This window comes from Pagrus pagrus, assembly GCF_965226575.1.
Source record: "Pagrus pagrus genome assembly, chromosome: 10".
Lineage (NCBI taxonomy): Eukaryota > Metazoa > Chordata > Actinopteri > Spariformes > Sparidae > Pagrus > Pagrus pagrus.
This window is the reverse complement of record NC_140194.1, coordinates 32,051,598-32,064,744: the sequence shown is the minus strand read 5'-3', so window position 1 is coordinate 32,064,744 and position 13,147 is coordinate 32,051,598. Positions and strand designations below refer to the sequence as shown.

Here is a 13,147-nt window from a genome sequence, read left to right as displayed (position 1 = left end):
CCACACCCCATGAGGTGCTACAATTACACTAAATGAAATAAAAATGTATGGTATGGTAATAATACATTGACTGTAGTGATTGAGAAGTCTGCAACATTAAAAAAGTCCATCCTTATTATGTAGTAATATTATTGGTGTTTCCAGACCGACCAAGTCAAGTCATCTTTTTTAAGTTACAAACCTCTTTGTTGAACCCTAAGAGTGTCTCGACACCTTTTCATGGATTAAGGAAAGCTAGCTGATTTCCGTGAGAGTGACACTTCATGGTACAAGGGAACACATATGACACTGATGTTTACTTGCTTATATCGTGGTAATTTTTAGCCTACTTCCAAGCGGAAGCAAATTATTTTTATACACTGCAAAGTGCAGGGCTATGTCATGGAAGCTTTAGATGCAGCTGATGGCCATTTTCCCCTGAATGTGCTTTAGTGAGGGCCCTTCACATAGTATGGACACATTTAACCAGAAACAGCAATTACTTTAATACAGACATAATATTCAGAAAGTGCAAAAGGTATAATCACATTAGGCACATTTAATCCACAAAAGACAAACAGAAGTACTTGCTTGTGAAGATACCTTTCTAATTAAAGGTATTGTTTGTGTATGCCTGATATTTTCCAGATGTAGGATGAACTATCAGCCTATAGTGAGCCCATCGTAGACAGTGCAACAGCTAACTGAAGTGGTGAAGCCTCCTCCTTTATATGTTTGAACAGGACAAAAATAATAAGCGATAAACTCCAATATACTGTAATTATAGTTATTAATTATCTAGCTATCTTACCTTTATCCCCCAGTAGATGTCACCCCTCCTTCACAAATAATACCAGGATATGCTGGGTGAAGATCTATAAATACCTAATAATAACCATCAGAGGAACGGAGTGGCTCGTTGGTCTAGGGGTATGATTCTCGCTTTGGGTGCGAGAGGTCCCGGGTTCAAATCCCGGACGAGCCCTGTAGCTTCTTGCTGTGTTTTCACTTGTTTGTTTTCAGATTTACAATCAGTTCTATTGGCCAAGTCATGTGTACACATTCAAGGCACGTGACTCTGACTCTTTGTTGCTCTCAGTGGACTTCGAAACGGAAAAACAGCTAAAACCAGGAAAACAAACCTGAACATAAACATCTAGCTAGCTAGTAGGTGAGAATATTTAAGAATTTATGTAAATTTTCTAATTGTAAAAATATGTAAATTGTAAACAAGAATATTTAGTATTGCAGAGTACAATTATGTTGGACTAAATGTTGAATGGAAAATGTGACAGGCTGCCTTAAACCCTACAGATCAAGTTAACTGATATGTACAATGTATGCATGTATACACTTCTATATGTAAAGTGGCTTAGATTTAGCATATATTTGATGATTCGAGACTACATGTTTATTAAAAAAAAAAGAGTATCTAAACTACAAAATAAAACATATAGTGTCAGACTTTTTCTGATGTTAACTGTTCATCTTAAACATGCTGTTGGTACTGCTTCATCTAAATGAGATGCAACTGTTCTATTTCTGCCATATTATATCATCATGGTGTATAGACAAATCCTACCTTGGTGTGTTCCGGCCCCTCCGCCACTAGCATTGCCACCATTTCTGCAGTGGCACCTCAGTTGGATTGAAGACATTAGACAGTGGCCTCCAGTTACTGATGAAGGCCTTTTATACAGATGATCTTAACATCTTTCAGATTTTACATAGTAGACACTGGGTACGACAATTACCAGAACAGATAATGGCAAAACAGGAAAGAAAAAACATGACCATCGGCAACATTTCAAGTGATAAAGTACTGTGTAAGATGCTTGACATGACTGTGCTAGCTAGCTAGCATAATCAATCAATCAAGAGCTGCATTTAATAATTACTGACCAGTTGCACGAGTAAAAAAAAAAAAAAAAAATACAAATATGTGTTTTTTTCTAAGTACTTCAGATAATTTAATTAATCACCCAGTGATGCGAAACAACATTCCAACTACAGGTCACTCAGAGAGGGGGAAAATTAAAGTCATAATATTAATTAGTCAATCATAATTATAATAGCCTTGATTCATTTCTGGTGAACATCTTGGTCCTCTGCATGCCCAGTAAATCTATGTACAGTGTTTGGTCTCAGACAGCGGCACTCTTCATGAAGTAAAAGTTTGTGTATTTCACATTCAGTTTCAGTTTTCCACAACTGCTGGAGCAGCTGAGAACTGCACAGATATTTCCTGATATCCGAGACATTATTGTCAGGCAATGTAACACAGACATTAAAGGTAGAAAGTCGCTTCTTTCTCTTCACTTCAGCTTGCTTTCAAACGTGCAGGTATTATAGTGAGACACAACCATAGTATTGGTGACTTGTCTACTTCCCTTACTTCCCATTTAACAGGAAAAGGACAGATGAGCTCCATTATAGTTTAGGTGTGCCAGTTCTGGTATTGTGCATGCTGGTTTACAGCCATGGTTTACCATCATTAATGTTATAAATTCCACCTTTATTTTCCTGCAATGACAAGTCAAATCTACTGTGATCAGGCTTATTGTTATTAAAGCTGTTACTTAGCATGGATTGGTAGTCAAAACAGTTACCACTACTAGATCTCACTGTACTGTGATTACCACTCACTTTATAACTACTTCTGCTAGAGCTCAGTTAAATATCTTACTGCTTTGACCAGGAAACAAGAAAATCTCAGCATTCACAGACCTTCAACTCAGCTAACACAGACACAACACAATTCCTTAAAATAGAACCTTTATTATATAAAAATGCTTTTGATATAAAAAAATGTCACGAGTGTAAATAACACAAAGCATTTTTAGCTGAGACAACAAATACAGGGTTTTAAAGGAGCTGTACGGAAACAGTGGTTTGAGGCGGGGCTTACAGCCCCTCACCAAAATGACTTGTGTTGCTCAGAGTTCCCACTCACATACAGACGCTGCTTCAGGTGTTATCTGGAAATCCAATTCCAACCAGTAACCAGACATCAGCTGCAATATCATCTGACAGGAAATGGATTCAACAGGCAATAGCAACAAGCTTACTGCAAGTTCCAAAAGTTCCCCACCTCAAAAGTGCCGGTATACTTTCCTATTAGGAAACTGCAATGTTCTTCAACACTCATGAACCTCTTCTAGGCACAATGGCCATCTCCGATTGTTCTGAAAGAGACACACTCATTCATTCATGACTTCATTCACCTTTGCTTGGTTCTTGGAGGACTGGAATGCACAGTCGACAGAAATATCTGACCTGTTATCTGTCTAGCTAGAACATTCTCCTTGTTCGAAGACAATGTTTATTTTACAGGAAAATAATAACATTTTCTCTTTTGCAAGTGCATAAAATATCTTCCACCTTTTGTTGCTAGGTTGTGTGATCATAATATTTATAATTTACATAATAATAATAATAGCTGCTGCAAAACCCTCAGAAACACATAGAAGGGTATAATAAGGTCCAAAACTCTCAGTACAACAGTACCAACATTAGAGAATTTGTGGGTTTTTATCCAAGCAGACCTCTGAGGTGGTAAACACAAGGAAAATATGCTGCACCACTACACATATTAAAAAAGGACCTGTAGGCTGCATTGTTTACTGCACCCTATGATCCAAAGGTTTGGACTGAACAAACAACATTCTAATTGTTTTGGTATTCTGAATATCTGAAGGGGGGTCCTTTCAAACTAAAACAAGGTGTTAAGATGCTCTTTAAAAGCAAAGGTGTTCATCCACTTATTGAAATCTTGGTGCCTCTCATCTAGTAAGTTATGTGAGACCTGTATCTGAAGAACAAAGGTGAGGTTCACCATGGGGGTGAGCAGCTGCACACCTTAAGGCCTCAGGATGCTTTGAACCAAGTGTTTGACAGACTGGCCAACAGTGTCTAAAACATATTTTCAAGCTCACCCTACAGACTGATTGCTGCATAAAGGTGTGGAAGTATAACCCTGACTTTAAAAAGTTGAGATGCTGTGTAAAATGTAAATAAAAACAGAATGTGATCATTTTCAAACAAACCTTATTGCTTATTGACAACATGTTCACAAAATGTTCCTGAGCCAATGTAGGGCAGGAACACTTGTGTGTTTGACAAAGTGTTGAACCTCGCCCCATCTTTGCTTTTGATTGCCTGAGCCTTTCGAGGATGCCCCTTTCATACCCAATCATGATGCTATCACCTGTTACCAATGAACCTGTTTACCTGTGGAATGTTCCAAACAGGTGTTTTTTGGAGTGTTCCACAACTTTCAGTCTTTGTTGCTCCTTTGAAATTAATCAAAGTTGATGGGGTAAAATATAATGTCTTTGTTCTGTTTTCATTTCCTATATGTCATGTCAAGGATGAGCAAATAATTACATTGTGGTTTATTTATACTTTCACAGTGCCACAACTATTTTGGAATCAGGGTTGTTGGTGGAGTCAACACTCTAAAACCACACAAAAACATCGTTCTTGGAGCTAGATCAGGCAAGATTCATCTCAAGCATACTAAGAACTTCTGTTGATTTCTGGAGCAGCTCTGAATAAACTGTATCAGCAGGAACTCTTTCAACCCTTCACTTTGATTTCACTTTACTCCAAAAAAACACTCCTTTAGACCAAACATGGCGGCCAACACAGAAACATACATAATGATCTATACACAAACAGAAATACGAATAACAAAAGTCGCTATAAGAATAATTTGTTATTAACTGTATAATAGCTTCATGATCTATTGTCAGTATGAAAGTGGTAATTTTGGGCTTTCTGTGTAGTGTCATAGTAAATGTTATAGTATGTACACAATAGCAGCAAACATACTTTTGGTAAACGGGACGATGAGGGTGAAGTACACGTGATGGAAGAGGTTCAGATTCACAATGAAAAGAATTCACTTCTCACAACTCACTCATTGACTTCATTACATATACTATATGTACAAGAATTTTACATGTTGGTATTCATTTGGTATGTTGATGTGACATGGTGATTTCATGGGATAAAGAAGTCACACAGGGCAGATTTGTCTTTGTCTCTGTGTTGACTGGGGAAAGCTCGACCACTTCGAAGGCCCCTTGTTCAGCTACAAAGAATTCTCAATGTGAAATGTAAGGGAAACAATCTCAAAACAATGTACAAAAGATTTCACACTTTGATCTTGGCCCTATTGCATCCATCCATCCACTCATTCATTCATTCATAATCCTACAAATTCATTCAGTCATCGTCTGTAAATTATCTAATTTCTAACATCAAGCGAAACATTCACATATTCTCATGAACATAGCTGTGTAATCATTCACCCATCCATCATTCACTCATGCATGCATCCACTCAACTTTGCTTTTTGTGGAGCAGTGGATCAGCCAGCCTGAATAAAATAGTAAAATAATTTCTTCTCTGATTTATTTTTGTTCATATTATTTTAACACTATGTACAGTCCTGCCACTGGTCTGGATGCTGTGAGGAAGGAGAAGACAAATGGTCTCAGCCAAGTGGCGCTCCATTACTTGGCTTTAATCTTAATAAATGATTTTTGGCACTGGATATTGGTTTTCACACAACACCAGTGCCAACTGGTAACTCTCTCAGTGAGTTCAATACACATGCTGAAGGATTTAGGACAGGGCAGGTGCAGCATGCGAGGGGATAATAGGCTTATATTTGGACAAATGGAATTCTCAAAATTTTGTGATTAAGAAGTGGCCCAGTGAAGGAAGTTCTTCGTTTGATGGAATGACAATTCAAGAGAGAGCTGCTGGCTGTATTCACTTGTCGTCTCCTTTTCGTGCCCAGCAACAAGGCAGGCAGGGCCTCTAACCTTCAACCTGCCATGAGGGAGTAAATGTTAGAGCAGGACATGTGGAAGACAGACATAGAACGGATCAGATGATGCTCACCCTGAGAGCTCCAGGATGACTGGAATGATAAAATGATCATTGTGGGATGTAGGGACATTAAGTAATGCACTTGAGGCTGACCAGCTGATATAAAGCAGCATGTGTGAACTGGTCAGGGCTGGAAGTTGGCACATGAGTTCTTTCCCTGTTAAAGTTGGCCAGACATGGCCAGTTCGTGTAGCAAGTGGACTTCATCCATTCCTTCCTCACAGGGCTCCTGGGCTGTTGGAGGGTCACGAGGAGTCGGTGCAGGGCGAGGGAGGAGGGGGGCACAGGTGGAAGTAGGAGCGCTCAGTGGAAGGGGACGGAGGGCAGCTCTCCTCAGCTGACAGGTACTGGGAGCGGGGGGTAGGGGGTGGAGGATAGGGGTCCGAGTCTGAGTTAAGGTCCATGTAGTACTTGTTGTGTTTGCCATGGCTGCCATGGCCCGCGGCCTTCCAGCGGCCCGTCGATGATGCCAGGCCAGCCGGCGGATGGTGAGGGGTGTAGTCACTGTCGCAGACATCAGTGCTGCAGGGAGTAGTGGGTGGGGCGGCACCTCGGACTGGGTGGTACGGTCTGATGGGGAGGAGACGGAGTTAGTTCAGATCAGGGTTCAGGTATTTCGATAAATTTTGATTTGAACTCTGTCCTATCATCACTAATGAGAAGCTGTGGAATCAAACTGAGATCCTCCTCAACAGCAGTGAGTCCAGTGAGAAAATCTGGGTATTGTCATACATAACACTATATATTACTATATGTACTCCATTGTTGTTCAGTAATGTGTCTTTTCTGTATCTTTGTACTTCAGTCTTATTTCTTATCATTAGCTTAATCCTGTTGTTTTGGCTGCACTTCTACTACTGAGCAAGAAGATGACTAGGGAGGAGAGGCGGAATTCAAACATTTCAGCAATTTCACATTTTTCTTTTAGTGAATCTAATACTTCGAATATAGCTGTGTTAACTTGAAGCTATTCCATCCTATTAAATCTGTGAGAGATCTGTGTCTCATGTCGACATAAGCTTTTTTTAAGTTTTAGTTTAATTAAGCTAGTTTAAACCTTTTACAGTCCGCTTATACTATTTCTGCACATACTTGTTTACATCACATTTAGTTTCCAGGCGGATTCTTAGTTTTCATTAGAGCAGAAGATAACTGCTTAAGATACAGTTTTCTCATTTTGCTTTCCCTAAACATACCGTTAAGATACTACAGGTGAATATAGTAACAATTTGAAATAATAGTTATGACCATGAAATGTACCCAATGCATTGTCAAAATAAATAAGTCATGTACATTAGTGTCCACAACCCTACCCCCTTTTAGTTGTTAAAATAATCTTAATCACACAGCTTCATATATTCTGCATCAGTATGTTTTTATTGACTGCACCATTCCACCAAAGAGATATTCTACATAATTGTGCACACATTTCCACATAATTCAGCCTCACATTTGAATGTCTTCGGAAAATTTTGAAAGTTTGAATGAACAGCATGAGTTTGCTATGACTGACCAAGCAATCTGGATTAGAGGTTAATATCTGCTGGAGGAATAAAAGCGGCAAAGCCCAATGGTACACTAACAGTGGATCCAAGCCTTGACACAGCTGCATCTTTGTCAAACACTTGGTGGTGAGATCCACATGGTCCATCTTTGGGAGTCTGTTTCCAGACTATGTGAGTGTGTGTTACCTGTATGATCTGGTGGTGGATGGACTGTTGGATGAGTAGAAGACTTCTGTGTTGTAGAGAGAGCGATCAGTAGCCGGGGATGGAGGAGGGTTCAGGATCTACAAACAAAAAAGATCTGTGTTATCTGACTGTGGAGAGGATACAACAGGAATGTGTGTGTGTGTGTGTGTGTGTGTGTGTGTGTGTGTGTGTGTGTGTGTGTGTGTTTGTGCGTGCGTGTGTGTGTGTGGACCTGAGGGTAGAAGGCTCCCTTGGTAGATGATGAACTGCTGGATGAGGCTCCAGTCACATGGTTCCTGTCATAGAGAGGAGCCCCACTGCTGCTGCTGCCCATCAGGCTGACTGAGCTCATCATGGACTTTCCACAGGAAATACCTGTGAACAGAAATTTACATTTTACAAATCCTGTAACCTATGAGTAATTTTGTTTAAGTATACACCAATGCTGCTGTGTGTCCGATCTCACCTTGGAAGGTGCCATGCTGTGAGCTGCTGGGGGCTATGAAATTGAGGGGCACATGGGGTGTACCACTGATATACTCATGAGGAAAAGTCCCACTGGGGCCCTTGTAGCGTCGACACACCACACGCTGGCAGACAAAATAAGCTCCCCCAATCACGAAGACAAGCAGGATGATGGCAATGACCGGGCCGATGGTGTTAGGCCCAGTATTAGGGATGCCGCTGGAGGGAGGAGACACATACTCTAAAAAGAAAAAGAATGAGGCAGAGTCAGCGACAATACAAGTAATTAACCAGAGACCATACATGTGTACATGAGTATTTCAATGTTCTTACCACAGGCGAGCTCATCTGATCCATCTGGACAGTCAGAGTAACTGTCACACTGTTGTTTCTTGGTGATACACTGGTTGTCACCACAGCGGAACTGGTTAGGAGGACAGATGGCTGGAGGAGAGCAAGAAACATCCCTGTCAGTTTCGAAATTATGATAAGGATATGATAACGGACAAACTTTCTGTCTGGTTAACTGGACTTAAAGACCGGTGTGGAGGGACAGGCGGCCGTGTTTTGGATTAATGAGTCACTCTGTCAGCGTTAACCGGCAGACAGCCGGTGAGCTCTGGAGGAGACAGCTGCGGACAGAGCCCAGAGCTTCAGGACTCCAGAGAACACCGGGAGTTGAGGAGAGTACAGAGCTTGTTTTTTAAACTCTTAGGATTAAAAAAATTATTTATCTTCACTCACTTACTGTAATGAGCCACGGAGGGGACAAAATACACTGGATGGTACAGTAACGCTCTCAATGGACTGCTGAATTGAGGGGAAATGTACCTAACGTTACTTTAGCTACTTACTGACGTATAGAGAAGAGATGGGGAAAGGAAAAGACGCTGCAGGATAACAGAAAAAATGGAGTATCTGGTGAGTGTGGCAGTTGTTGCTTGCTATCTTGCTGACAGGTGGGCTTGTCCAACTAACTAGGCTTGCTTCAGCTCCACCCACACTCCACCTCTTTGCCCATTTTGGATTAGCTGGGAGTTAGGCAGAGTCAGGCACTGCTAAGATTGCAATGGGCAGTATCCCCCACTTTGAGCTTTATTCTGGCTCTTTAGAAACCTATGGGTGACGTTACAGTGGCTCTGTCCACTATTTTAAACAATCAATGTATTCATCACATTCAATCATAGTAGTGAAACTGGTTCTCTGTACAGCCCCTGAGGACCAACTCAAGGGCACTGAAGGGAGAATTAATGGAAGAGTTGGTGGCGGAAACTGTAGCACCTAGAGGAAACCCATGCATACATGGGAAGGAACATGCAAAGTCCAAACAGAAAGACCCCATCCCAAAGGGGATTAGAACCCAGGACCCTTTTTGCTGTACAGTAATAGTGCTAAGTACTGCGCCACCGAGTATAAATGAATTTATCAAAATAATAGTTTCCAAAATGTATAAAAAAATTAGGCCAACAAGGGAACCACATGTTTATTATGCTTATAAAAACATAGGAAATTATGAGGAAATAGATGCAGCGAATGGTAGCTCCTTGACATTTCGCTACATTTTATGTATATGCATATTACCTCTGACAGAAATGTAATCATCAGCATTGGAGAAGACAGCAAAGGTTTTAATTTAAGAGCACCATACTTTGAGATGAAGCATCATTGATGCTTGGTGCTCACACACAGTCAAAGTTGACGGACAGTGTTGTCCTGATGTCAAACGTTTAATGTGAGGATGCCGTCCATACTATCATCCCCCTCTTGTTGCTGCTGTTTACATTCACCCCGACACAAATTCAAAAATATGTTCTACGTGTTCTTGTGTACATGTAGATAAATCACTATATCTGTTCTATATGTGCAGAATGAAGGAGTTTCCAAACTTTCATTTCATTGTGCAACCCTGGTTGTATCATGACAAATAAATCACCTTGAACTTTGAATGTAATGGTGGAAGGCTTTTGATGAAACTGATGGATAGGAACCCTTACACAGTTCTAACTGGTCTGTGTACACTAACAGGCTGGAGACACTGGATGCCGGTGCGCTGCGTGGAGACTGCGTTACCGAGCTGCTGTGGCTCACTCACGTGTTTCTGTTCACGTAGGCTGCATGGCAGCTACGTTGCTGCTGAAGCACAGCTCCTGCCTGCCCTGTCTGTTTACATGGAGTTTGACTTTGATAATTATCAATAAATAGGATGGCGTGATTTTCTTTTACCCCGCCAAAAGAGCGAGAAAGCCGGAAGGGGAACGAGGGAGAGAAAGTGAAAGAAAGAGTGCACAGGAAAAAAACTGCCCCTCACCTGTTGTATTTGTATTCTCTTCATGTCTGTGACATATTCTACACATACAGACATTAAAACTGAGGTAAAATGCTGGCATGATATCCATATGACTGAATCTCTAGATCACGCAACGCAGCAGCCAAGCTTGACACGGGCACACCTGTTAACATGGGCGTCGACATGAAAAGCGATAGGTAACACCACGCAGCAGCACTGCACACACATCCACTGTGCCCAGCCTGTAAGAAAACACTGAGAGGCCGTCAGGAGAGCCAGAGGCTATGAGCTTTACATACTGTTGTAATGTAAACTGCAGGTGAGCATTCTGTAGATTCCTTTATATTATTAATTTGATGTGTGGGCTGACAGGCTGGAGAATGTGTTGCTGAATAAAATAACTTCCAGTGTAATGAGTGTAGGTGATGCAGAGTATTTCTATCATGACTTTTGTTAATTACACTGATCTTGATTAACCACGTTTATAAAATAATCAGGGGAGAAATGCCTAAATTCTCTTCATCAGTATCTGACATCTGACAGAGGCAGCACTGCACAAAACCCCAAGAATCCAGGGTATTATTGCCTGAATATTCCAAATATGATGATATCCATAGTGATATTCTCCGAGCATGAGAGTCACAGATTTCATGTTGGGAGGATATATTATTTAAGCACGAAATATACTGAGTAAATGTTTGAACTGATATGGTGCATATCAACAAAAGTGAGAATAATGCATCAGAAATGGTCAGTATTCTTCAGAGAATCTCTGAGATATCTGATCATAATATTTCTGGATTCTGGCCTATTTTCCGGTGCAGCATTTCTCAATTTTACCAATTGATTTAACATGTCTTAATACATTCATATCATCTAATTTCATTGTGTGGTAAGAATGGTAAAAGTGTGGTGGTGTGTCACGGATAAATCTATGTACAGAAAACAGAATGTAGTACCACATGTAATATTAGACACATCAGCCAATGGCAGCTTTGGTCCAGATAATCTATTGTATTACATTGTCTCAAGGAACACTTGACTGCTTTTTAAACTGTATTTCTATGTACTAGTCATACAACTTACTAAGTGGATAGCATAGATGCTAGAAGCTGCACATAAGATGGGCTAATATTTACTGTTTCAGTGTGTTCAAGGCTTTAGTATGTAAGTTATTTTCTATGAAGTAATTTAAACCTACTTTCACAGTCCTGCTCATCAGAGTGATCAGCACAGTCTGGTTCACCATTGCAGCGCCTTTGAGCATCAATGCAGCCTCCTTTATCACATTGGAACTGGAAGGCTGAGCAGACAGGGCAGTTCTCCTCATCACTGCTGTCATCACACTCAGGGAAGCCGTCACAACGCCAGGCCATAGGAATACAGTCTATCTCCCCTGTGGAGCAGGTGAACTGTTCTGTGGAGCACGTGGGAGGCTCTGAGAGAGAAAGAAGATGCAACATACAGTATGTTCACAGTGTGGAGGAGGAGAGGAAGAGGAGAAAAGGACAAGGAGGGAACAGCAGTGAAAAATGTAACATTCACTGCAGATGAAAAATATGAACACTGAATTTCAGGAGGTCACAGAGGCAGGAGGGACAGGACTAATATAATAATAAAAATCTGTCACTGTATATTTCTTCTCTACTGCTTGTATTATTTCAACATGTAGTTATAAAACAAGAATATATATACATATTGTTTCTGAATATTTTAACAGTTTCAGTAGTAATTTCAGCAGTATTAATACACTTGTTGACACATAGGCCACTTCCCACTGTTAAATTAACTTCTGACCCATCAGAACAGAAGCTACAAGCTAATAAAAATGTTATGCACTCAATGTTGTTTAAATTTTTCCATGAGGTAACGAACATTGGAATCGCATATTGATGTTTTTTACAGTATTGAAGTTATGAATTCCAATATCTTGACAACACTAGTGCGACGCAAAGGAGGGGGGTCAGTTTGCATCCTAAAGTGAATGTGTCTCACCACACCACAGACACCGGAGTCCTATTAATATGGTTTGTTGTTCACCTCCACAGTGCAGCAGGTCCTGCAGTAACACCAGGTGCATGGGGCAGGAGCATCGGGGTGTGCCGTCACCCTTAGCAATGCAGATGTGTGAACAGCCCCCATTGTCACGGGAACAAGGGTGGGATGCTGAAGAAAGGAAACAGCCTTTACTTAAAAGTCAAACAAAAACCACTACTTCCTGTTGCAATAAACTACATATGTAAATGTCAGTAACAGAGGTCCATACCAAAATCCTGTGGTTCCATCTCTTCCACAGCGTGGATAGAGGTTAGGTATGATATCCGACCCTGTATACGTGTGCGTCCATCTCCGGTCAGTTTGTCTACCCTCTCTATCATCTGCTGCTGTCGGTCGATCCAGTACAAATGATCTCCCAGAACTGTCAGCCCCATTGGCTGGAGAATGTTGGAATCCTGGAGGACGATGCGATTGGCTCCTGGGGGAGATTAATTTGTTTCATAAACAATGTTTTTGCAATAATTCCAGTAGAAAACCCCCATGTCATGTAGCCTACATACAATATGTTTTATCATGAAGGCATTTCGAAGTTGACATATCATATTCATCTAAAATGTATATTTCTTTAACATTATACTAACACTTTCACTAATGTTAGGTTGGAAACCCAATATTAATTTGGTAAAGACTAAAGAAAATGACACCTTGAGTCTACCCAAAACGAGTTAACCTGACTGGCAGTTTCGGACAACCTTGTTTGACCATATATCTTTAGACGATACATTTACATCTGAAAAAGACCAGCCATAAGGAGATTTGCAGATTT

General features: G+C 40.7%; 1 protein-coding gene across 1 annotated transcript in view; it reads right to left on the bottom strand.

Annotated features, from left to right (window-relative positions):
- Positions 1-4,886: 4,886 nt before the first annotated feature.
- lrp5 (low density lipoprotein receptor-related protein 5) overlaps positions 4,887-13,147 on the bottom strand; it is a 69,516-nt gene continuing 61,255 nt past the window's right edge. Inside the window, exons 22-29 of the mRNA XM_084365158.1 lie at positions 12,590-12,799; positions 12,364-12,489; positions 11,525-11,761; positions 8,370-8,480; positions 8,038-8,277; positions 7,804-7,946; positions 7,572-7,669; positions 4,887-6,450 (exon numbers count right to left, since the gene is read on the bottom strand). Coding sequence (XP_084221284.1) covers positions 6,126-6,450; positions 7,572-7,669; positions 7,804-7,946; positions 8,038-8,277; positions 8,370-8,480; positions 11,525-11,761; positions 12,364-12,489; positions 12,590-12,799 — 1,490 coding nt within the window. The 3' untranslated portion in view covers positions 4,887-6,125. The remainder of the gene's footprint in view (positions 6,451-7,571; positions 7,670-7,803; positions 7,947-8,037; positions 8,278-8,369; positions 8,481-11,524; positions 11,762-12,363; positions 12,490-12,589; positions 12,800-13,147) is intronic.